Source organism: Aplidium turbinatum, chromosome 6 (assembly GCF_918807975.1).
Source record: "Aplidium turbinatum chromosome 6, kaAplTurb1.1, whole genome shotgun sequence".
Classification (NCBI taxonomy): domain Eukaryota; kingdom Metazoa; phylum Chordata; class Ascidiacea; order Aplousobranchia; family Polyclinidae; genus Aplidium; species Aplidium turbinatum.
In genome coordinates, this window is record NC_137477.1 from 11651586 (window position 1) to 11678635 (window position 27050).

At 38.4% G+C, this 27050-nt stretch overlaps 1 protein-coding gene across 2 annotated transcripts; it reads left to right on the forward strand.

Moving 5' to 3' along the window:
• On the forward strand, positions 1-26822 carry LOC145772308 (protein mono-ADP-ribosyltransferase PARP14-like). Of its 2 annotated transcripts, XM_082584181.1 has the most exons (26): positions 1-106; positions 499-605; positions 1108-1234; positions 1659-1717; positions 2376-2550; positions 3139-3231; positions 4646-4851; positions 5430-5632; positions 6384-6515; positions 7089-7242; positions 7714-7855; positions 8309-8520; positions 9165-9411; positions 9933-10129; positions 11178-11282; positions 11500-11635; positions 12148-12399; positions 12916-13260; positions 15074-15322; positions 17359-17666; positions 20299-20453; positions 20625-20823; positions 21548-21698; positions 22344-22465; positions 23113-23299; positions 24217-26822. In XM_082584181.1, the coding sequence occupies exons 3-26, from the start codon at positions 1204-1206 to the stop codon at positions 24495-24497; spliced, it is 4341 nt and encodes a 1446-aa protein (XP_082440307.1). In that variant the 5' UTR covers positions 1-106; positions 499-605; positions 1108-1203; the 3' UTR covers positions 24498-26822. The 2 variants fall into 2 exon arrangements, with proteins under 2 accessions (XP_082440307.1, XP_082440308.1); XM_082584182.1 differs by lacking the exons at positions 1-106; positions 499-605; positions 1659-1717 and having other exon boundaries at positions 1185-1234.
• The last annotated feature ends 228 nt before the right edge of the window (positions 26823-27050 follow it).

Sequence of the window (27050 nt, forward strand, 5' to 3'; positions counted from 1 at the left end):
CCAAAGAATGTCACTATTGCGGAGTTAAACACACATTTCCATAATCGTATAAGAGAAGTAAATTTGTTGGCTGATGGCATTCTTGTAGCTTTTGGAAATGAAAAAGGCAAGTGAACAGGGTTCAAGTAGTTCGCTTTAAGTTGACCCGCCCAAGGGCTCGACAACTTTCCGTTTTTTGACCACTTGCAGTGAAGATTTTTTAGCTTTTAATGTTGATACTTTACTCGAGTTTTTTACTGCAATTTTGCACATACAAACTGTATATTGAGTGTAGCCTACGTTGCATATCTAAACTAATGTTCTTACCCTTGGAGCATATTTTCCAACTCCAAATAATTGTTTTTTGGACTGAAGTTTTTATGGAAACAAGCCGCCACAACCATTATAAGAACTATCTACCTTCACTTTGTAAAACAGATAAAAATATAATAAAGTTGCAACATTTTTTTATGAATTTTAACATTATTTCATGTCTATTTTTCATTACCCTGACAACAGATGCTGCCAATGTGATTCGAAATAGAAATCATGAAATTAGAAACACTACTATCAATGTCTACAGGAAGCATGTGCCTCCAGTATATGACGACCGAATACTGATCAAGGTATGTGAGTGATAAATGCACTGCAGCCAACAATTAATAAATTTATTTTCTTACGTTTAAGCGGTTACAATTTCAAACCATCACAAGTGCAGTAAACAGTTAAACACGAATATATCTGCATTATGAAGTGTGTGTCTGTTCACGCAGTATCTAAGATAGCTTAGTAGCCTAAGCACCGCTGTCGAAAGATTGGTATATGAAACGGCCAACTACTGTCAGTAGAGTGCTGTCCTGTTCGATACTTAAGTTATTTTCTCTTCCATGGCGATCCAATATCAAATTAAGATGAATTGCTGCAACAAACGCAAAGCGCCATGATGTTCAATGGACTTGTGATGAAGAAAAACAAGTTATGTTCTCTTCCGCGGTTGTTTTTCTTCATCACAAGTCTACTGAACATCTTGGCGCTTTGCGTTTGATGCAGCAATTCATCCTAACTTGATATTGGTCACCTTACCAGGCTACACATGCAAAGGCAAACGTTGCTGTTCTTGATTTCCAGGGAAACTTCACACAAAGCAGTCGAGATGAGATCGAAGAAGTACTGGAAGGTTGCACGGATGTTACATTCAAAGTTCAAAAGCAGCGTAATTCTGGAATGTTTCTTGCTGTCTTTGACGAAAGCATAGGTAATTAGGTATACATGCAATGTAGTCTACTAGGCGAGTCTACATTTACACAAGTTTCTTGCTTTGAGCTGATATGTTCCAGCGCATATTTTTGCCATAAGTGATGCAGTGCAGTCGTGCAGACTGTACCAACTCCAATTTGAATTTGTTGTACGTTATAAAACTGCCGACTGTGGTTGTTTAATTTTTGCATTATGCCTAATCATCATTATTTAGGTAATCAATATCTTTTGTGGAGACGACTGTGCTAGATTTTTGAAAAGCGTAGGCTACTAGCTAGTGTGTCCGCACATTTACCATCTACCAACAGAAACCGCTGCTGAAAATGAGCCAGCTTTGAATGAACTGCTTGAGCTAAGATAAAAAAAAAAGTAAAGCCAAAATTTAAACAAACGTACCTATTGCGTAAATGCCTTTTTTATAGACATCGCTGGCTTCAAATATCAACTGAAGAAATTGTCGTTGTCTAATCTGAAGCCGCAGGTAACTACTTTTTACAATGTAGTAACTTTGCGAAGAGTTATCGTATCTTCTGGGAAGCATCCTGCCTTTGCCCGTCTTCAATAATTCAATCGTCTGTCCAGTGTCCAACTGTCCATACTAGCAGGAGCCCGCCTGTTTTTGCAGCATTTTCTCCATGCTTCCGGCTTCTTGATGTTGATTTCAACGAATTTTTGTACTTTAATGTTTTCTTTCACCAACGCTGGCCTTATATTTTTTGTTCTTTCTATTTTCTTGCTACGGACGGAAAGGGCTACTACGGACAGACATGTTCGCCCTTTGAAAGGGCTAACATGAGTGTGACCGAAAACGTTTGTAATGTTTAGTTTCTTTTCATGTTATTGTGTTAAATGTCGTCTTGTTGTTAGGTTTTATTTATTTACCAAAATTGTATTATTGTTATATTGATCGGTCAGGCATTCATGATCACAAATTTTGATTTTATCCGTTTTGTCTTGACTCACTTCTTTAAAGAAATGAGGTGGGCGAGAAAGCCAATTTTCGTGACCACCTTTAGTTTTTCAAGACACAACTTTGTGCTTTCGATGACTTTTGAACCGCAAACGTTCGAAACTTGGTTGGATGTTTTCACAGTTCAACCATGCAGCAGGTGGCTTGTAATAAACAAATTTAAATACAGATTTTGGAAGTTTGTCGATCCGATTGCATTAAACTGCAAAACGTGAAGAAAGGGACGACGGTCGAAAAGGTGAGAATCGCCTTCATGAACAAGAAGCTACACGACGGAGATGTTACTTTAGTCACTCAAGACGAATCGACTAACACGGCTCTTGTGTACTTCGCCAATTATAAAGGTAAGTTCACCGATGGTGGGCAGATTTTCAGACCGAAAAAGCTTTTTTGGAATCTTAGACCTGGCGGTTACCATAGAGTACTTTTTACTTTTTGTGGTATCCTAGCTAAGGACTATTGGTTGAAGATTTGGATGAAGCAAACGGAAAGACAACTTCATGTCCACCTTAGGCACGCCTTGTGTGTCTTGCCAAAGGCACAGCCACATACTTTTGCATGTCGAACTGAACGGTGTCGAACAGACGCCCTTTTAAGTGTCATCATTTACAATGCCTATGATAATTCCGTGGAGGTCACTGCATCGCAATCAATTAAGAAAAAACGACTCTGTGTTGAAACATTCTATTATGCATAAACAAATATACAAGATGTGTCAAAATAAAATGTTAAAGCAAAAATATATTTTGCACTAACAAAAATATCAATCAAATCACTTTATATCTATTTTTCTTGACCCTGCACGAGCATACTTGATGCAGTCCTAGTGAAATAGTCATGTCGAAATCGGATATTTTTTAAATACAATTTGCATGCTTTTTGAGTTTTTCAAATATTCGTCTCTTTAAGTTGCATTGTACTTGTTCCAATAGATGCAGAAAAAGTGGCAAAAGCATCAAAAGGACAAAAAGTTAAAGTGGCCAAGCAAGCAGTTGAAATTTCCATTTTTTGCCCTGGAATAAAAGGTGAAAACACTTTGCTGATACATTTTCATAACGTAGCTTAGTACTGTAGTAGGCTATGTCCGATTTTGTATGCACATATACAGATTCAGGAACATGGGACTAAATTTAACAGAAGTAAGTTGTAACATCTTAGCAACAGTAATAGCCACTACCCAAAAACGTTAAATAGGTCGAGTAAGTACTTTTGTATGAGATGCTTTTTTATGAGATCATTGAATCTTATAATTTTTTGTTTTTTAATTTGTTTCTTCACAATGCTAAAGACCATGAGGCCTGTTTAGTTTTTTTATTCCTATAAACAAGCTCGGTGATGAAAGATCAAGAAAAGTTGGGCAAATTGTGAGACTTTAAAAGTATGGCAGTTAACGTACTTCTGGTGCAAAACTAAACTAGGGTAGATTATAATCGACAATTATCGATGCATCACAACAGAAAGTCATTTGATAAACATTTTGTGTAAAAATATAATGTGCTTTTCTTTAACTAAGCGTAGTTTTTTCTCAACCATACGAAATCGCTGTGAAGAAGGGAGCGTTCTTCCTGGCTATCAGCACAAGGCTGAGCACTCACCTGCACTGCGAGCACTTGCGATTCGCTGACCATAACGGTGTAGCTTCCACGCTAGCCATTTAGATCATCCGATCAACTTTATGGTTTCTCGGCAGCCGATTGTAGCAAGAATTGACAGCGATGGACACCGTGTTTCGCACATGAGGCTGGGCTCGTCAGTACCGTAGCACTGATTCATGCCACAAGAGTCTTCGACCACCGCTTTTACTATTCAGTTTATCTCTTGGCCAAGAAGAACCCTCCCTTCACAATGTCCTCCCTTGGCGCTTGCTGGTTTTGTTGGCCCTTTTTATTCCACAAAGATAAGAGTTAAACTGAGTGGTAAAAGCGGTGGTCGAATACTCTTGTGGCATGAGTTAGTGGTGCGATACTGGCGAGCCTAGCTTCATGGGCGCAATACGGTGTCTCGCTGTCAATTCTTGCTGCAATTGGCTGCCGAGAAACATAAGAATCGCTATTGCCACAATCGTCTGGTTTCTTGTTTATCTTGACGTACTTTGAAACCTTGTTTCAATTTTATGTTTAGTTAACGTCCTACTGAATTGTTTTCTGGTCGTTTGCGGTGTTTGTACAATTGTACATGTCCTCTTACGTCATCAATGCAAACATACTTCCAGTCAAATTGTTGACTTTCGAAAGCAAGTTTGCAGAAAGTAAAATCCATCACTTTTGCTTTGATTTAACGTCTGCAGACGTCGAACCAATGTAAAAGTGACAGATTTTGCTGTCTGGGTTAATGTGTCATATACGCTGTGCGTTGCTTTTACATTAACTTGCGTCTTTATTATACATTAATTTGTTGCTATCCAATATCAGTTACTTTGTCATGTTTGTTTTTGTGTAGGTTCTGTTGAAATTTCACCATTCAATCTTCATCAGTTTACGCACGAACTTGATGTGGATACAGACATCATTGAATTTATTCTAAATTCTCCTGATCTAAAGCAAAATTTCCACAAAGAAATAGGACATCTTGCTGATGTTGAATTTGTCCACGACTCATCATCGAGTGATAGATTTGTTGCCAATATAAAACCGCTTCTGTCTGCGGTGAGTGAACCACAATATATTCTGTTTAATTCGTTCCTCTTTTGCCCATCACAAATATAACAATGTGAAACCTAGAGTTCCTGATATTGTAAAGCAGAACAACATTAAAGTCAATTAGACTGTACAGTTTTTTAGTCACGATTTTGGGAATGCATTGGAACCAATAGGTTGCAAAGAATTTCTACGGAAATTGTTGCTGAATTTCTGGTATTTTGAAGCTAAAAATTTGCTTGGACTGATTTGTTCTCTTGACAAAATGTATCTAAAAACAACTTTCCTGGTAATATGTTTATTCTGCCAACTTTTAACGATCTGAACCTGGTTTCTCTTTTCTTGAAACTGCCTCAAAATTTATCTAAAAAATGAAAATTAAAATATCAGCCACCTGTGAAGTACATGTAACTCCACTCTGTGGAAATTACATGATTTCACTCGTTTTTTTGTTTTTTTTGGAAGGAAATAACAAGAATGTTAACTAGATAAGGATCTTATAGTTCTGATTCATAAAGTTGCAGTTTATTAAAAAAATTCATCTTACAAACCGATAGCGATCTCACAAACATGGTTTGAAATCTCAGAAAGAAAGCCAAGAAATGGAACAAGAAAACTTTGAAAACGATTGCAAAAGACACATCCAAAAGTTCTGCAATAAGTGCCAGGTCAAAACTCAAAGGTTTGGTGATGAAGACAGGGAAAGAGTTAGAAAGGATTTCCACTGGACCAGCGATGCGGAGATGGTTGAAGTGAAATTGAAAAACGAAACAATAAATGTGTTTGTGAGGTACAATCCCAGACAGCAAAGTCCATCATTTTTACATTGATTTAACGTCTGTAGACGTTGAATCAATGTAAAAATGACGGGCTTTGATAGCACTAATGTACTTTTGCTACTGTTTATCGCTGTGTTTGAAAAAAGTCATGCGAAAATCATTAGGATTAAAGTTCTCGTTTTTTATAAGAAAGGTGATATCTTTTCATTGCAAGAGGTTAATGTCTTGGTATCAAAATGGCAAAAAAAAATGGCTTCGGACCTTGTGAAATCGGTAAAGATCCTCTTAAAAACAGGCGATTTCTTTTGTAGCTTGAATGACTAGTTGACGGCTTTAACACTCATACAAGTACCAACGTGATTTGTATCTTGTCATTCTATTTGGATCTATTTACATCGCAATTAATGGCAGTTGCCGATGCAAAAGTTTCAAGCAGGGTTTGTGACCTGCTTGAGCTAAGCGACTAAACAACTTCTTCATATCAGTCCTGGCATATCATAATAATAAAAAATGATAATATAGTATTTATAGTAAGGAGGTTTTATTTTATGTAGAGCTGTATCCATTTGGTAGATATGAATTGCTTTATGCGCTTTACAAAGCAGATGGCTTTAGCGCAGCCCCACGAGGCGCAGCTGATTGCATTATTGTCTTATAGCTTAATTTACCACCTTCTGAAAATAGCTTCTCTTGAACCTAGAACTGACAAAAGAAAAAATCATGCAAAAAATGGAATATCCTAATTACTAAATTATCTTGCAGATGGGAAGATCGCGAATCCAACGCAGTAAAGGTGGTCAGCGCTGATAGGAAAGCAAACGCTTTTTTAGGTTTTTTCGGGGAGAAGTGCAGTTTCATGGAAGACACAGAGACATACGAAGATTACGAATTCCAGTGAGTCATTAATTCAATTCAAAATAAGCAAACGATAGAACAACTGAATGAAGAAAACTATATCAACCTTCACGTCCTTCAGTTATTGCTTTCATTCGAACCTGTAACCCACGAAAGAGATTAAAGAAAAGCCGCCGAGCAAAATCTTTGTTGTATTAACTTTGTATGCGATTGATATAATAGATGTCCCTTTTCCCTTTTCCAATACGGTACTTGTACTGTATCTAAATATGCGGTTTCAACAACTTCTATTATTTTATAGAAAATTTAAAAAATAGCTGTTTGCAAAACTCTTATTGCAGTACGCAATTAAAATGCAAGACAAGATTTTCTTCCTTGCGTGGCAAACCCTTCACTGAGTCGCTGCAATGGCTCAGTAGTAAAAGTGCTTGTCTTGGACAATTCTTTCACTAGGTTCAATAACCCGTCTAAATATAGCATGATATCATAACTTTAATGGCTTTCCCGCTGACCAACACTACAAAATTACTAATTCAAAGTATCATTGTATAAAACCATCTTTACAAAAACAAAAAAATCAAAGGGCTTGGATGAAACAGACATTGTTTTTAGAATCCTTATGGATTGTGGAATAGTGGAAGAGACCAAGAATTTCTTTCATGGCAATGTCAGCATCGACGTAGATAAAGAAAGACGCGCTGTTACTTATGAAGGGTCAAGAGAGTCGGTTTCTCCAGCAAAACAGGCTGTTAAAAGCATCTTGAAGGTAAACCCAAGAATTTGTAATTCCCACTTTTAAGTTAACAGTGTGGTTGCACGGTATGGAGATCGTCCCAGCCAGCCAAAGTTGAATTTTTGACCTTATCTGAAAGTTTCTGAGTTTAACAAAATGCAATTTTGTTGTCTTGGATGACGTAACATGTATTTAGAATAATGTTTAACTTTATATGGTGTTTTCAGCCTTTGAATTATTTCTTTGTATTTGGAAGAAGGGGTTAAAAAAGTTTTCATTGGCGTATACAGAAAATGATATTTTTAGGCCCACAAATATTTTTGTTTAGGTTTTTTCAACTTTTTGACGAGTGGCATAGAATGAAGTTTTACATTTTGGTTTTAAAGTTTGAAAATGAGTAACTTGTACGTAAGCCTTGGATAATCTTTGCGTAGCATTAGTAAATGAACGGTAAAATGAGTTAAAACGAAACATAATTTCCATTTATTTTTTATTTTTTTGCAGAAAACGGTGGAATGCGATTTGACATACCTGGCACCTTTACAACTAAAATTTTTACGTGAAGCCATCTCCACTGACACGTCATCCCATAGAATTGACGTCATCGAATACCTCCGTGATAAACTGAAGCAAAACAACATTAAAGGTAAACGCTTCACTTGTTTACAAATTTCGGAGGCTACAGCTCCGTAGTTTTGTATCTATCCAAAATATGTGACTCTGAGGTGGTACACATCAGCAGTAGTTTACTCTTACATGGTTTCAAATGCAAAAGTTATGGACTCGTTCGATTGAACTACGCAGATTTAGTGCCGGCTTTAAATGTTGGTGTTTTCTACAAAAGTAATTTGAAACTGCCTGTAGTAACTCAATCACACCGCAACAGAAATCGTTGTTTAAACAAACCAAACAATAATTTACTTCTTGTAAGGTGTCAGATACCAGTGACTACTTTTTCTTCATTTGTTCAAATCCCTCCACAAAGAGTTTTCAGCACTCTGATAAATACATTTAAAATAATTTATAGCAAGCGATGAAGTATATCGTGTAATTACCCAGCTTTGGGGAAAATGGTGACTTAAATCTCTGTGTATTTCAGTGCGTCTGGTTTCTAATGGCGACTCTGCAAGGTTGATTTACTCCCCCAACAAGAGTGATGCGATAGAGAAAGCTCGCGTAAAGATCGAGGCCTTGATCAAGAGCCAAACCATCAACTGCCCGAATGGATTTGATGAACTGACGAAAGAGGATGAATGGAAGAATCTGCAAGAAAATGTCGAATCTTCTGGAACTCTTGTTATTTATAAGAACGTAAGTCATTGGTTCCTTTTATTTGATTGAGCCTATAAACCTCAAGGTCTATCTTATTACTACGCTAGGTTATCGATGTTTAGTTATAAATTCTGTTTATCAAATGAGCCATAAATTCTTTCCCAGCTCATGAACTTGCCGCCGTTACTTATATGCCGCACTACATCCAAGTTTTGCATAATGTTTATACAATAACCAAACAAAATCAAGCTATACCACGGACTTCATCATGACAAAAAAATGTAAACGTTTTAGGCAATGCATTTTATTGCTACATGTAAGAGTCTTGTAAGTGCTTGACAACGGCTGGATGTATAGCCGAAAAGGTTCGCATTTATTGTTTTTCTATTATATCACGATCACTGTTGTGAAGATGCTTGGTTTCGTTTATTTATGGCTTAACAAAGTAATCTCCCTACCAAAATTGTATTTGTCAAAATACTCATGTACATCTATCACCTATTTATCTTATTTATTGACAAAGACTTTAATTGAGTGCAATGCAGAAACCCCTCCACCAATGCTGCTTGTTAGTTTGGAAAACTTTTACGTCACGGTATCTAACGTATGTGATTGGGAAGACCCAGTGACCACAGTTCTATTCTCAATTGTGTCGAAGTAATTTTTTTATATTAATTTTGCAGTACAAAGCTTCTGCTGTTCAACTTGTCGGACTACCCATGAACTTTGAGAAAGCGTTGACTCAAGTCACCGCATATTTTAAACAAAACGTTGAAATGGAAGACAAGGTCGAATTACCTTACGCCCAGACCATGTTCATGATCGAGTACCCCGACGAGAGTGGCGTGAGAACTGGACTAGCTGATGTTGACTATTACAAAGAAGCCGGAGGTATTCATCTGAAAGGAAGGGCTCGCCTTGTTGAAAAAGGTAAAGATTTTACTTTTTTTTACCAAATTTCCTAAATTTGATTAAAATCAGGAAAAGACCCAGTCATTAAGGTTGGTAAAGAATAACCGTTTAATTTCTACCACTATATTTTTAAAAAATTCTCAATTTTAAAACATATAATTATAACACTAACTCGACATGAGCATCTTTTTTCTTTACCATAAACCATTTTTATAGTCATTGTACTTTTGCTGGCGTTATTTTTTTTATTTCGTGGCATTGTGATAAGTTTTAAGACATACTGTAACTTACGTGACATGTATTGCATGCTTTCCCTCTGCGAACACATCAATAACGCAATTAGAAAATTGCATTGATCCACAGAGCAATAACAATAATAAAGTAAGAGTCAATGTTCTTTACACAGACTTTGTTTTTGCTTAACATGTATTTCTGACATCGATGCCTTTACAGTATAGGCCTATGCGCAAAGAAACCTTCTTCCATAAGTGCTGAAACAGCAATGAAATACTTATCTTTACAATTATTGGCATTTGTAGCTAAAACCTGGATCGGTGAAGCTGTGAGAAGCATACAGACAGAGCAAGAGACAATGAAGGTGCCAGGGATGGCTGACTTCCTTCGAGATCAAGGTGGAAAACAGTTCCTGAAAACCACATCCAACGACACCCGTTGTGTGATCCAAGTCGATTCCATTGAATCCGCTGAATGGAATCAACCAGCAAAGGATGGGAAAGTAAAAGCACCACAAAACGTTTTTAAAACTAATCTCACTTCCGTGTCTATGCGTTGTTGAGGTGGTTTCTTCGAGTATATGCTTTGGAGTAACAGTTAATATTTTTTCACCTCTAAGGTGGAATATTAAGGTACCACCACTTTGTATTAGGCTTCTTTACTTTTAGAAACACTATTTTTACTTGGAGACATGTCAAAGCTGTTTCCTATTCTTGTGAAGCGCTTACCCGGATCATGACTACCTGATAACACTAGCAGTTTAAGTTTGTTTGAGATTTAATAAGGCGTTCAATGATAACAGCGAGTATGTTGTTCATGATGTTCAATGTTCAGCAAGTGTGCTGGCTTGTTTGACAAAGCTGTACAGAAAGAAAAGATGACTAATACACAACGTTGAAGCTTTGAACACAGTGTTGGCCTAACTTGGTATCATACGAAGTTACTCTAGCAGTCTCGCTTAGCCTTCATTAGACTTACAGATCCAGGGCCACCGTAGGCATGTGAGGAGAGGCTATGTCGGATAGGTTTTCTGTAAGTGGAGAAACCTCTTGAAGGTGCACTGGAACAGCTCTTGGAGAGTGCGCTTGTGCAACGCATTTCAAGGACTGCTTTTTCAGTGACTCCTAATCGATGGAATAATTCTGACAATCACACTTTAAGCAGTGGAAACTTCACTGTGTCAATCTCCGTGACCAGACCTGCGTCAGTGATTCAAAGCCTCTTCAAAGATGCGAAACTGCTAGGTTTAAGCTTTCCCAGTCCGAGGATATAGATTCACGCAATCACTCAACATTTAATCAATCGACTCGTTTCTGACGACTTGTCAGAAAGAACAAGTCTGGCTGGAGAAGTTTTATTGCGAATTGTTTAAGAATCTTCTAGATATTGTGCTTGTTTATTTTTTAAGTTGTTGAAAGCTTGACGAACGACCAGTCTTGTAGTGGCCGAAAATAGAGTTGTGATTTTCAAAAATTTCTGGAACCTTTTTTCAAAATAAGAAAATACCTGAACAGAAAAGTGTTATTTTTGCACTAATCGATATTTTTCAGCAGGAAGAATTTGTTGTCGTTGGTGCCGATGTCAACGCACGGGCCCGTCAAGAGAAAGGAGAACCTAAGCCTGGCATCTTAGAAACCGCTAAGCAAGAAGTGAAGGTGTGGTGACTGCGGCTGTGTAACAACATAATATGATGTCTAAAAATCGTGCTACACATTAACAATATCGAACTTATAGCAGAAAAGCACCATAAAGATTGTATGGACCGATTCTCTTTTCTTTTCAATTAAAAAAAAAGAAAGAGTTGCCAAAAGAGCAGATGAACTAGAAAATAATCTTGAAAATTTATTGCAAACGTTATAAATTACATTTCAGCGTTGGTTTGGTTTAAAATCCCATCTAACCCCTCAGCAAGAAGCTTCTGTTGAAGTCACTGTAATAAATGGCGACATTCTCACCTCCGATTGTGACGTCATCATTAATACGGTTGGATCGAACTACGACTTGTCTGGTAAAGAAATAATTATTCATTTAGCTGTTATTTTACTTTTCTTTGCTATTATTTCTGTGTGCTGTACCCTGAAGTGTTTCTTTCTGGAGTCGAAACCCAGACCTTTCGATTTCGATAGTGCATTGCCACATGGCGGAATGGCCCGTTTCGGTGAGTCCGATTCGGTGAGTCCGATCCCTTAACGGGGGATTTTTTCAATTTTTTTTAAATTATCGGGTACCGTAGCCTAATTATCATTGCCGTTTTAGGGTTAGGGGTTAGAGGTTAGGAACTCACCGAATCGGACTCACCGAATAGTAGCAGACCCGCCGCATGGTCCCAGCAAAATCCAGTCCATTACTGGCCTTGTGGAGAGTACGCCTTTATAGTTCTTTACCTCACGAAAAAGCATTATCTAACATTCTAACTCAACGTTTTTTTTTTAATTCAATGTGAAACTGGTTGATGGCCTAAGAAATTTCTTTTCTTGATTCTTTGATAAATTTAGGTTTTACTACTGTATCTCTTTCCAGCGAGTCAACTTTCTGCAAAGCTGCTCGCAATTGGAGGTCAAGAAATGGCGGATGAATGTAAAAGAAACCCGATTGCCGTTGCTCCTGGGATGTTCAAGATAACAACTGCTCCGAATCTTCCGTTCAAGGCCATCATTCATCTCATTACTCCTGACACAGCCGATAAGATTGCTCCAATCCTCAAGAAGGTGTTTGATATGCTTGAAACTCAGATGCAACTTCAATCATTAGCCATTCCCGCGATTGGGACAGGTAACTTTATTTATTTACGGTTCAATTTAACTTTACTTTGTAGTTTGTTTCTTTTGCATATAAGGGTGTTATAAGCTGTCAAAAATTTCAGTCTCATCATCATCATTCGGCCATGCCCGGACACCATTGACATAGTTCTACCAACCGTCGCTGTCCTTCATCAAATTCGACAGTTCGTGTTTCTGCACTCTAGAGTCTTGTTCTAATTATGGAGAAAGTTTTATCAGTCTTGAAAACGATTTTTGTTCTGATTTCACCGTATGCAACTCATGAGGGTCATATGAACCTCATAAAGTATAGTGTCTTATACCCAACCCCATTAATGGGCATTGATATAAAAGGGTTAGGTTTTTAGCCTAATAGCTAAACAATTATTTAAGAAGTGCAGAAATAAAAAGTGAGTTTAGATGGTGAACCCCGTAAAGTACTGGGTTGAGATGTCAATATATAGTGTTTAGTAGCATATGACTTTTATGTATGGCTTGTTGTTCTAAAGGTTTTTTGCTTTTTTTACAGGCCAGCTGGGCTTATCGAGCTCTGATGTTGCAAAGACAATCCATAAAGCCATCAACGACTTCAAAGCGACGAGTCCCGTCAACTTAACTCGGATTGACGTGGTTGTGTTTGATCGTAATATGGTCAATGATTTCAAAAAGGCTTTTTCTAAGTCCCAAACTACTGTTCAAGGTCGACCTAGGTCCACTGTCTCACCACCATCTTCTGCGTCAGCCTCCAAACCGACCCCCCGAGCAGCCCCTCGGTGGACACTGCCAATCCAAGTTACTGTGAAGTCTGGTGATATTTTGACATCAAATTGTGATGCCATGATCAACACAACCGGATCTGATTTTAACTTGACAAGTATGAGCATTGAATATTGATTCTACGTCTTTTAATGTCTTGTTTTGTGACTTGTGTCTGTTTGATTATCATACAGTATTTGGTGAAAACTGAAACCAGTTTTGATGAATAAGGTTATTTTTCGGACATGCTCAAGAACAGTCATCATTTGTTCCAAAAATGTACCGCTTTCATTTTTTTTTTTGTGCGCACGTGTGCAGGGTGGTGGTGGCAAAGTCTTCAACGTTTAGCTAGAGGATGTTTATTTTTTTCCTAACAAGTTTTAGCCTTGTATCACCCCGGCGATGGCTTGATTAACCTTTATTCGTTACAATTAGCCTAACACGTGACTCACCACTCACCAGCGAATATGAGTCCCAACGATTTCAATGACGAATTTTAAAATATTTTTATCTCCTTGTTTTATATACAGTACATGAAAACCAGTTGCGCCCAGAAAACCGTTGATCCACTTTTAGTTGCAGTTATTTTTTGATAAACCTGATAGACCGAAAAGTCGCAGGTTTATCATGCTCTGCATACCGGACTCGTTTGCTCCATAAGATCAAGTAAATGTTCAATTAACTTGTTTTTTGTTTGAGGATACGTCAGACAGGATTGCAGACAAAAGTACGGAATAGCTCTGTTCTTTAACAGGACCAGTTGCTTCATTGAAACCTTATCTTATGCTAAAAAACAGGGATTTCTGAAAGTACGGGATGCAAAACTATCTTTTCAGAGGATGGTGCATTTTCATGACTTTCTCAGATATAAACTAAATTTCCCTTTGAGAAAGAGAAGCAATAATTTGTTATATTTGTTGTGTGCCACTAACGTTTCCTATGCTATATTACCGAACATCAGAGCGTATAATGCACATATATGGTATAATGAATTTCAGAGCCTGTTATGCACCAATACATGAAAAGATTTCAAAACGAAAAGAACAATACAATTTTGGTAGAGAGGTGATTTTTTTAACCATAGACAAATAAAACCTAACAACCACACGGCATTTAACATTATAACATGAAAATAAACTAAAAATTACAAACATTTTTGAGTGATTTTGGGTCATGTGAGTTTGCCTCTCCTCTGCCTTGCCGTTTCATTCTTATGCATTTCTGTTTTCGATTTTTGTGTATGTAGATGAGTTTTGTAATTTCAATTAATGACAAACATCAGTCAGTTGCTTACTTGAAAAGGACTAACATGAGTATGGCCGAAAACGTTTGTAATTTTTAGTTTACCTTTCATGTTATTATGTTAAATGCCTTTTGATTTGTTTCTCGGCAGCCGATTTGTAGCAAGAATTGACAGCGATAGACACCGTGTTTCGCCCATGAGGCTGGGCTCGTCAGTATCGCACCACTAATCTGCCACAATGATATTCGACCACCGCTTTACCAGTCAGTTTAACTCTTATCTTTGTGGAAACAAAGAAAGAGCCAACAAAACCAGCAGGCGCCAGGGCAGAGGACATGTGAAGAGAGGGGCGTTCTTCCTGGTGTCAATTCTTGCTACAAATCGGCTGCCGAGAAACATATCGTTGATTGGAAAGTCTGAATGGCTTGCGTGGAAGCTACACCGTTATGGTTAGCGAATCGCAGCTGCTCGCTGTACTAGCGAGTGCTCAGCCTTGTGCTGATAGCCAGGAAGAACGCCCCTCTCTTCACATGCCTTTTGATTGTTGGGTTTTATTTGTCTATGACTCCATGGTTAAAAAGAACAATAGTAGGCAAATTATTTTCTTTTTGCCGCAAAATATAACACTATTTGTTGCCTTGTAAACAGCACACTTTATAAGCTTACGATTTAACTTTGTGTGTTGCAGCAAGTCAGGTGTCTTCCCAGGTGATCAAAAAAGGCGGGAGATCAATCGACAGGGAATGCAAAGGACCGCAACAATACCAATCTAACAACTACAGAATTTCATCTGGAGGAAAACTGAAATTCCAAAATATTATTCACTTTGTGACACCTGGCAATCCTCAAGCTTTATCCAACGGATTGGAGGAGGTATTTGCTCTTGCCAATGACAAACTCCAACTCTCCTCCCTGGCGATCCCAACCATTGGAGCAGGTAGATGGAAGAAAAAACTAAATCTTAGATATTTTAAGTTATGAAATAGACGCTGATGTCTCGCAGCCTCTGTTCTGGTTACTCGGTGTTATTGAAAATGAAAAGTTATACAAGAATCCTTCATTCAGGATACAACCGAACGTTGTGATTTTTAAAGCGTCATTACCCAACAAATTTTTTTTGGGGGGGGACAAAAAATCTGGAGAAGAGCTTTAGTAGTTGCGATCCCTAAGCCTCACAAGTCACCAGAGGACCCAAGGAGTTATCGTCCGATATCCCTCCTCTGTGTTCCTTTCAAGATCCTCGAAAGACTGATCTACGCACGCGTCAACCCAATCATCGACCCGCTCCTTCCAAAAGAGCAAGCTGGGTTTCTGCGCAGAAAATCCACCGTAGATCAGGTCACACTCTTAACCCAAGACATCGAGGATTGCTTTGAGGCAAAAAAGAAGGCCGGCGCTGTCTTTCTAGATCTTACAGCTGCCTATGACACCGTATGGCATCGCTGCCTTACTTGCAAGCTGCTTTGCCTGCTTCCTGACCGACATATGGTTCATATTATGGAGCTTGTCAGGAATCGAAGCTTAACCCTCACCACCGGTAGCTCACGGCGAAGCAGACTGAGACGCCTAAAAAACGGCGTCCCACAGGGATCGGTCCTGACTCCACTTCTTTTCAACATCTACACCCACGACCTGCCAACTACGGTCTCCGCAAAATATGCTTATGCGGACGACCTGGCAATTCTCCACTCAACAAAGTCGTGGGAAAATCTAAAAGACACCTTGAGCCAGGACATGAAAAGTCTCTCGGCCTATCTCCAGAACTGGCGACTGAAACTCAGCGAAACCAAAACTGTGGCAGCAGCTTTCCACCTCCATAATAGGGAAGCTGATCGTGAGCTACACGTCCAGAACAGCAGAAAATTTCTATGCTTCTGCCCTGAACCAAGATATCTTGGGGTGACACTGGACAGATCGCTCACATACCGCCACCATTTGGTGTCACTGCGCAAGAAACTCACATCCCGCGCTGCGCTACTCAAGCGCCTGGCAGGCTCTAGCTGGGGGGCGAGGGCTGACACTGCGTATACCAGCCTTAGCCCTTGTCTTCTCTTCAGCAGAGTACTGTGCAACTGCTTGGTGCCGCAGTGCTCACTGCCATAACATCGACACTGCCATAAACAGCGCCCTGCGCACAGTGACCGGATGCCTGCGTCCCACACCATTGAACAATCTCCCCATTCTCGCTGGCATCCAACCCGCTGAGCTTCGTCGCGAAGAAGCCACTCTGTCCCTCGGTCGACGGGCACCGGAGCCTAACCACCTTCTCCACCACAAGATCTCTGCTCTCCCAAACGAGCACCCCCGTCGACTGAAATCAAGACACTCATTCGTGCCAGCCGCTCAACTTCTTATCAACGAAGCTGATGTACAAGACATCTTTGCGGCTGCTTGGGCGAACCATAAATGGAGTTCTGAATGGAAGTCAACCGCCACCAGACTCTATTCGTTCATCCTCGACGCCGACACACGCCCCATCGGTCTAACACTACCAAGACAGGCATGGGTGCGCCTCAACCGTCTCCGTACAGGCGTCGGGCCTTTCCGTTCAACCATGCACCAATGGGGAATAGCCTCTTCCTCCTCCTGTGAATGTGGTGGCGAGGAACAGACCGCAGACCACATCATCAATGACTGCTCCATCTTCAAGCCATCTAACGGAGTGGAAGGTCTGCGTGTCATGGATGATGAAACCAAAGACTGACTGCTCTCTAGTAGCCTTCCAGTGTAGTCCGGGAACATCGTGAATCTGGGGTGGTAAAAGGATAGACCCTTGGCCCCAGACGCTCACACGACGACAACGACGACCCAACAACTGACTGCCGCAATAGATTTGCTTGTATTGTTTTCAGATTCAATTTAAACCACGTAAAACGTTTCATCAGCTTCATATATGAACTGTCACGACTACACATTTTTCATTATTATTTAGGCCTACTATAGTTGTAATCTGGGTCTATCTTTAAATTACAGGTAACGCTCAATTGCCAGCTGCCAGTGTTGCCCAAGCATTTGCAACCGCCCTTTCCAATTTTTCTCAGACTAATCCAAAAGTGTTGACAAGAATTGACATTGTTATATTCGATCAAACATTGATACCTTTGTTTCAAAACCAAATTTCCAATGCAAACCTCACAAGCTCTTCATCATCTGCAAGTTTCACTCCAAAAGTGGCGTCAAGGTCAAACGTTCTGAGCACTTTACCGTCGAGTGACGCAGTCAACGCAAAGCACGCAATTGACGTTTATTTAACTTCTAATAGCAACTCCAGCCGACAGAGGGTGAGTTGATGAGATACATACGAACACCATAAACTGATGCAACTAGTTTTCTGACATAAATAGGTCGATTGGCTGGTGGATGAATATTTATATGAAGAGGACAGGGAGACAAGGAATCTAATATCCAGCACTGATGATCGCCAATTGATTTCGTAATCGTATGTCACAGTACGCGTATTTGCAATATGTAGGTCGCTGCAGCAGATGGGGTGTTTTGACCGATATATACTTAAACATAGGACAACTTTCTCTATAAACCAGCTGACTGCAGCATTGTGACCCTTCTAGCACTCAGCCAGAGAGTTGATTCTTGCTTTGAACTTTGTTCTGTGATTACAGAAGAAAAAAGAGTTATGGCAAGGATGGGAATCGAACTCACATCATCGAAATGACTATTCCTTAACCATCTAGGCCAGTGCTCTTCAACCGGTATGCACGGTGCACCAAAATATCTATGGGGTACACCAATACGAAAGGGTACATCACATACTTGTCACATTAAACAGTTGCTTTTTACGAAAACTGTTTGTTTGAAAAAATAAACCATTAACCCAGGTATTCAGAAGAACGAGATTTCAAACTAGGCTACCTTAACTGCCAAGAAGAGGGTGCGTTAAAAAAAATTGCCAGTTGTTTTTTATCATCATCATTAAGTTCCTTCCTTTCGTCGAGGGTTGGAGGCAATGAGACGCCAAGTTTCTCTGTTGTGAGATTTTTCTCTTGCAGTTTTGTAATTAAGTCCTGACCAGTCTTCAATATCATCAAATTCTTGGCGGTCTGCCCCTATTTCGTTTGCCGTTCATTTTTCCTTTTAGTAGTTGTCTATAAATAGAATTATTGCGAATCATGTGGCCAAAATATTTCAATTTTCTTGATTAAATTGTTTGTAAAATTTCCATGTTGGTTTGTATTCTGATTAGTACACAGTTTGTGATTTTAGCCTTCCATGAAATTTTAAACATTCTTCTATAAATCCACATTTCGAATGCCTCAAGTCGTTTAATCATTTGTGATGACAGTGTCCATGTTTCTGCATTGTAAAGTAACGTAGTCCATATATAGCATTTCATAATTCGTTTTCGGGTGTTGATGTTAATTTTGCGTGTTGTTAATGTCTTTTTCATTTTTACGAAGTTATTTCTTGCTATTATTTTGTTTTTTACACTTAAGCAAAAATGCTATTGTAAAGTGATACGGTGGTTAAACAAATTTTATCTATTTAAAACCATGACAAATGTTAGGTTAAACAAAATTAGTCTAAACCATAGCGATCTATATACAATACAATTATACAATTAAAAAAGTCGCCATGGTCTAAAACTCTAAATTTGCTTAACCTTTAAAATTACAAATAAAGAAGATAAAACTATGTCTTAGGATTATAAAGCATCGTGTGGTAAGTGATAAATCCAATAATTTCTACCGGTTATAAGTTCTGTTTGTAGTATTTGTACACTTCATTATGCTTTGATGAGTTTGAGATGACCAAAAATTGTTTCGAATTAATTTCGGAGTAATTGCGTCAGTGGGCACATCTTGGGCTACCGCCAATGGCTACCGCCATGGGCTACCGTTACTGTAAGATGACATTTCAGCGCAAAATTAACACATTAGCAATTTAATGAAAGAACATGACCATTTTTAAGAGCAACTGCATTTACTTATTGATGCCCATCTTAGTGGCAAGAAAATTTAAAAAGGCATTTCAATGCTGAATGAAATGCCACACTAAAGCTTTTTCTTGGGTGTTATACTTAACCTTTCATTTATGATAGAATTACTACAAAACTCGAAGATTTAATTGATTTCTATTCAGACTTTGGCATGATAGCATTATTAAAAGAGACACCATGCCCTGAAGTTTGGGTGGACTTGTTGAATGTGCCAGAATACAGAAACATAGCTGAAAAGGCAATTTTTATGCTTTTTCAACCAGTAACAACGTCTTCATGCGAAAAGTATATTTTTTTACTACACACCGGTAGTATGAAATCAAATCTCAAGTGAGGGAAACTATTGAAAAATAGAGCATTCCTCGGTTTGAGTTCTTGCTTTAATAACATGCAGTAACAACAAAGCCATTAAATATAATTTCCTCAATTTTTGCTTGTGTACTTCATATTGTGTACTAGTCACTTTGCAAGATGATTTTCATACCGGGATTCACCTCGGTTTACCTTTTGAGTATAAATAGGGAAATGGTGCATGCATGGGTTTGTCACAATATTTTTAAAAGTGCGGCGTGGCAAAAAAGGTTGAAGAGCACTGCTCTAGGCCACGCTGGAAACGGTGAAACGTTCAATTAATTTACTTTCTAACGTGCATGCGCCGCATGACTGCAGTCAGCTGATTTAAATCTTGCCTTCTGATTGGTTAATAAACCTGATCTGTTGCAGCGACCTGCAAATCACAAACACGCTGACAGTAGTCTTATGAGATATCTTATTGTCTACTTTCCATTGGGATGTAAAGCTGTTGAGTAAAAATCTGGTGGACTCAATGTCACAGGGTGGTCATCGTGTTTATTTCTCGCTAGCGATGAGAGAGTATACAGCACAGAATGCAGGCTAATCAAGCAAAACAGCTTTGCTTTTTTATTTTCCACGCATAAGAAATATTTTGTCACTTTCAGGCGTGGAACATGATTTGTGAAAAGGCTGACTCAAAGTGTGACAAGAGACCCGTAGAAGACGATGTGCTGGAAACCTTGGATGAGGATGACTTGGACGAAATTATGGCTCTCGAAGAAAAGTACCATGTCACCATCACGCGACCAGACGATAGCTCGTATGTCAAATTTTTGTGAACTCTAATTCTTGGTTCGATTCCTCAGTGTAGGTTTTTTTTAATTTTACCAATAGTGGTGATCACTATTTGACGATCAAAAATTGTCGTTTTTTTTGTGTATTTTTAACATTGTCAAACCAGAATTAAATTCTCGCGTTTTGTTTGTTTCAGAAAAACAAACACTCTGCTGATCTCAGGCCTCTCAAGGAATGTGACGGATGCTTACGCCGATGCCTTATCTATGCTGCACAAGTACAACATCGCCATGGCTTATTCTGACTATGTGGATTGGAAATTCATGCAGAAACAGGCGAATACTTGGGAAAGCTTTCCACGTTTGACAAATGCACATCTTGAGACAACATACAAAGTAAGTTTTAACTGAGTGTTCTGTACTTGGCGCGACGATTTAAGTTTGCTAGGAAAGCGGTTTCGATGAAGTAAAGTGTGCTCTGTATCTTATTTCTACTTCTCGGTGTTCCTTTGTTCTTTTTTATAAAGGCATACACACCAGCACTAGATCAACATAATATTGTGAATTTCAAGATCCTTTTCACGTAGTATTTGCGTCCATCAAAGAAATGATTACATATTGAGCTGTCTCATTCTCGAGTAGACAGAGAGGCGACTGATCGATGTAGGAACCGAACTCGAAACGCGGGCTTAGATGACGACTCAATAATGTGGTGACTCGGTTCTATATGTCTTGAGATGTTTAATTTGAATCTCATCTGGGATGAACTTCAAGCTCCTTGTCTTTTCAACCAGGACATTTTTAATTGAATTAAATAATTTAGATTTATGCGACAATATAACTTACTGCTACTGTGATATACTACAGTACTTTCCACAGTGTATGTGCGTGTATAACTTTCTATGCAAATCGTAATTGTATTATGTTGAAATTTATGAAATTGTTTACCAGAAGTTAAGAAATAACAGGCAGCCCCAAAATATCTACGACGCCCGTTGAAACACTTGGCCCGCATGCTCAGAGGAAGGTTATTTAAAGTTTTGTGCTTGTATAACATCTGAATTTCAATCACATCACTTGTTGTCCTGTTCTAAATAACGTTGTCAAATTATTTTTGCAGGAAAATAATAATGCCCAAATCAAACTAGACACAAAGATTAAAGGGGTACCAGTTAAAATCAGCGTGGATTTCAGTCGAATGACCATGAAGCGACTGGACAATCAGGTTATCCATGAAATTAAGCAGTTTTCAATATCAAGTGTTGACGCCAGTGAGTAAAAGCCAATAGTTTTTTGTTTTGTTTTTTCTGACAAATGTACGGTTTCATGCAGTAGATTTTGTTTAAGCACTAGGTCAATAAAGTTGAAGGTTATTTATTGACGATCTGCAACTGCCAAGGTCTTTTCGCGGCAGGGCTCATTTTCAATTTTCTATCAGATATTGACAATGTCACCACATTTTGCCCGACTTAATCCTCACTGCAAGAAAAATAATCTGTAGAGTTATCTGTTTGCCCCGACCTGGAATCGATTCCAGATTTACCAGCACTATAGCCGGCGATAACCACTCGGCCACTAAGCTGGTCGCACACCAAGTCAAGCCGAGAAGAATGTTTGTTTATTATCATTAGAGAGTGTTTCATTAAAAACTACACTGAAAACGTTGCTTGGGTAATTGGTATTGATGAAACAGAAGGCACAGATAGGGATGTGGTAATATGCCCAAAACGTAATTGGTAAACTTAACACAATAAACGCACGCGGTTCGTCTACTACATAAATTAAATGTTACCATACAAAAATACATGCCTTAGCTTAACATACAGTATATTCTAGCTACTCAAGAAATTAGATACTGCAGTGTAATTTTTGATTAATATAGATACTTAGTAAATCACGGTGTGTGTTTTCTATAGCGTACCCGAGCAATTGGATTAAAAGCAAACCTGTTCAACTGGTTCCCTTGACTAATGGTTCAAAAGAGTATAACGATGTCGTCAATAAGTTCTTGGCAACGCAGCAAATGAACGTTGTTAGGGTGAGTGTGCTCATGTGTTCTCTTCTTTCAACTGCCGTCTTGCCTAATGACTATATCTTTATAGGGAAGTGGCTGGCTAGCTGACCGCCTTTGGCCTTTTGCTGCCATTCTGATTGAGCCACATGTGGTGAAACTTCCTATAACGCAACCTGTTTTAAAGATTTCATTTACTCTTATATGGAGCCATCGAAGCGTTTAAACTGACTTGATTTAGACTTTTTGAAAAAAAAATGAACGGTTTATTTTCTCGACTATTTTGCACTGGTTTCGAGAACTTCAAGTGTTAATATAATAGAAAGGAAAAAAGCTGTTTCAGGACTTGACATTGAAAAACAAGGCTAACTGTCTGCAAACGTTGTTAATATGGAAATTTTGCTATCAATGACGAATTATCCAGGACAACAGCATATTTTGGTAGAGTGACCAGTTTGTTTCCATTTAGTTTCGCTAAAAGGGCTGACAATTGATGTCAACGCAGTTTCTACTATATTTTGGCCTAATTCCGAAGCATACCTACTTTGTTGGTTAACAACGTTACCTTGGCACGCTTAGTGAAAAAAGAGATTTATCACTGCAAGAGTCTCTTGGTTCGTGTTGGTTCGCTTTCCCTATCACAAGAAACCTCGTTTTAAAAACAGCATTTTCAGATTGAGCGCATTGAGAACAAACGACTCTACACTCAATTCAAAGCTCAGAAGGAAGAGGTAGAGGAACGCATGAAGAAATCTGGAGCAAAAAATCCGGTAACGAGAGAGCTTTTCCACGGGACCGCATCCAACACTTGTGCCCAGATTTATAAGTCTGGATTTGATCGTGGATTTGCCGGAAAAAATGGTACGATTACGTTATTTTCTAATCTGTACAATCCATGTTTTATCATCCATGTAATTATAACCATACCAATAAGTGGTTTGGATAAAATTTACCTCAAGCTGTGCCTTTAACACGTCGTTTATGCTTTAGATTTGGAAAACTGTTTACATAATATTGGCTTCAGGGTTACATATAAATATTGATTAACTACAAACCTTTATCAACAGTTGCTCTTATGGAATGGTACTATAACAAAGTACAGTAGAAGTTATGCATTTATCAGTAAGCGTCTTTTACTATAGTTTTCATTAAACATTTTTAAAAGAAACGTATTTGTGCCTTTTTAAAACAAACCTTTTAATTTCAACTCAACACATCAAACCACTTTTGCGAACACAGCTGTAAAAAGCGAGTTTATTTATGGAATGGGAGCAAGGAAAAGTTGTGTGGATTATACCTCTAGAGCACAGGTTCCCAATATGGGGTAACCTCCGTAAAAGGGCTGAGTTAAAAGCCTCTACAAGTAACTTACGCGAAACTACCAGGAATAACCTATTAAGGCTTTATTTTTATCGCTAACGAACTGAGCGTACTTGAAAAGACTGAGCATTAAAATGTTTTGAAAATTTTCAAAGTTTTAAGCAGGGATGGTTTTAGGATGAAAATAATTTTGAAAACGTATCAGTTGCTTGATCAATGAATTGAATACGAGTTCGTTTACTGTAAATACTGGAATACTGGATATACTGGTTGGAATACTGGTTTACTGGAATATACTGTACACAAGGAGCTAGACCTGGAATAATGATAGCGTACAAAAATGATTGTTCGAAATTAAGGACGAAATTAATCCAGTTCAGTAAAATCACCCTTTCAACTAGGTACTTCTGTGTCATAATGCTAATTGCTTCGTTAGTTTAACTAATGCCCCATTACAGGTACCGTCCATGGAAGGGGGGTCTACTTTGCTGTAAACTCGAGCTATTCGAATGGGTATGCTCAACCTGACAACCAAGGAGAGCGAAAAATGTTTCTTGCTGATGTGGTAACTGGAGAGTATTGTCAAGGCAAAACCAACTACGTTGTTCCACCGGTGCGACCGGGCGGCCAATCTAGCGATTTATATGATTCTGTTGTAGATAATATGGCCGCTCCAGCCGTGTTCGTAGTGTTCAAAGATGCAAGCGTGTACCCGTTATACCTTATGACATATAAATAAAACAGGACAGAGTTGTGTTAAGTATGCCAGTGTAGTGTTCCAATCTAAATATTTTCTTTATTGAAACCAGGCTATAATTGGATCTGTTGATACGGTGTATTTCAATGATCAACCCGTTTTTTCGCATTCATCATTATCTGAGTTCGGTTTTGTTCTCACTACTAATGGAGAGTAGCTGTTTTTTTTCCTTACAGTGATTGTTTTCACCACTTTTCACCGGTTCACGTATATCGCATCTTCCTCCTTCAGTCCAACCTTGTCTGCCTTATCCTTAGTACGTTAGTACACCATCTTACCCCATTTGCTTTTGCAAGTGGTCTATAAGCTCCTTCATTTTTAGCGTATCCACCAATTCTTCGGTCTTTTTCTTTTTTCGTTTTTAATCCCACACATTGCTCTCACCAGTGCTCTTTCCATTCTTCTCATCCGTGTAATTGCCAGTTTACATTCTCTGAGAATCCATGGCTCGCTACCGTACAATATTACAGGCCTTACACAACGTCGATAGACTTTTTCCTTTTGTTTTTAACTAAAATGTTCTTTCATGTAACATTTCCCCACATTCCCTGATGTTCCTTTAGCAATGCACTGTCAAGCACTTGTTATGTATGATTTTTTGAGCATTGATTAAAGCATAGCATTCACACAATGATCAATTAAAAACGTTTAATGTGTGTTGTCAAAATAGTATCTTGAGCATTATGCCTAAGAATTGAGGCAAGTACAAAACTACGCTAGTTTGACAATGCATTCTTACAGAACTGCTGCTTTCCAGTGCAAAAACTATTCGGCATGTGCCTAAAAGAGGGTCGTGGTGAAATGCCCCCAAGCAAGGCACGTGCTATGACTGGACCCTGGACCTCTTTGCTAATATTTTGCATAAGCGAAGAATTTGCACAAAAATTATATTTGCTTCAACTATTTTTGCCTTCCAGGTGCAAGCATCTCATAATCTCATTGTATATAGGCCTAAAAGTGGTAAATGCAGCATAAACTCTGTCATTTTTGGCAAAAATAGCAGTCTGTACCAAAAATGTAATAAGCTAAAAAAAATATAGATGAAACTCATGTTCAAATTTCAGAATTATTATAATCTTTGTCATCAATTGTTAAAAGTTTGTCAAGAAAAAGCACAACAAAAGAATTGTTGACCAGAGCTTTCGTTTCTTCATCATGGAACTATAGAGCAATGGTATTGAACTATTCTGTTTAATAACATGGAAATTTCTCAGCTGCCTTTTTCTGCTTGCACCTCAGCAGCAGTCTGCATTAGCCTTAAACGTGTCAGGCCTTTTTATTATTCTTCGATCACCACAACAATTGATGTTATTACTTTCATATGTCGATTTTTGTGCTTAGCCTACTTTGTACAGTATTTTGTTACTTGTCTTCTGTCGACTTTTATGCAAGGGTTATTGACATATTATGCTGAGGTTAGCTACTCTGGTTCCTGGTGTAGCTAATCGTGTTTTATAAAACGATTTTGTGAATTCAAAGCAACTCACGACTCCTCAATTATCCCGTCCAATCAACCCATTGCTCCGTTGTGTTCATTGGTTCTGCAAACGTTGATTCAATGCAAAAGAATGTAACAATGTCGATGCAAAGAACACAGAGTACTGAGTAGGCCTACATTTTTTGTGTATTTATATAATTAACCTAGCCTACTTTCGTGCATTCAAGCCATCTTGGAATTTTCCTATCCGCTTTTGTAAAAAAAGTTTTTTCTTTATCATTGAATAATTTTGTTAAAGTTTTTCAAAAATTACTTTATCAGCTTATCTTTTTATGTGGAGATTTTGAATTAATTTTTACAGAAAAACGATTAAATGATAATTTATGAATACCATTAATTGCAATTTATAGTACATTCCTCGTGGCATTATTATATTATAACCAAACCTATGTCAAGTTGCAACGTTATGTGAAAATTCAAAATTAGTAGCTGTAGTATGGATCCCGGAATTAAACTTTTGCATGATTTTTAGCCACTGGTTAACGGTAGTTGTGAACACAAAAGTTAGGCTACTCGTAGGCCTAAAGCCTGAATTAAACACTCGAACCTTTTTGCCTCGTATTTATTGCTACTTCAGTGCAGTGGCGTAGCGTAAATAGAGGAAGATGCTAGGCGGAGAAGTAGCCTATAGCCATCATGCTATTGCTCACTAGACCCATTGGTATGATTTAGCTTATGATGTATAAGTTACGGTATCTATTTTATTTTAAACTTAAAGTAGACTATTACCAAAAAATGTAGGCTACCGTAGCCTTCCTGATTAGGCTATATTGTTTTTCGTTGTGATGGTCTGAAATAAAAACAAACAGACCTGAGCTGATTTTCTGTAGGCTGCAGCCTGCCATGTTCAAAGGGGAATCTGCTTTTCCTTGGCAGATATCCTGCGTTTCATCATCCTAAGGAAATATGTAAAATTATGCCTGCATTTTTTAATTGGTTTGGTTTGGTTTTTTGAATCTTTATCCTCGGACTGACAAAGCCTTGATAGGTTATTCCTGGTACTTGTTCGCATACTTGTAGAGGCTCTTGACGCAGGG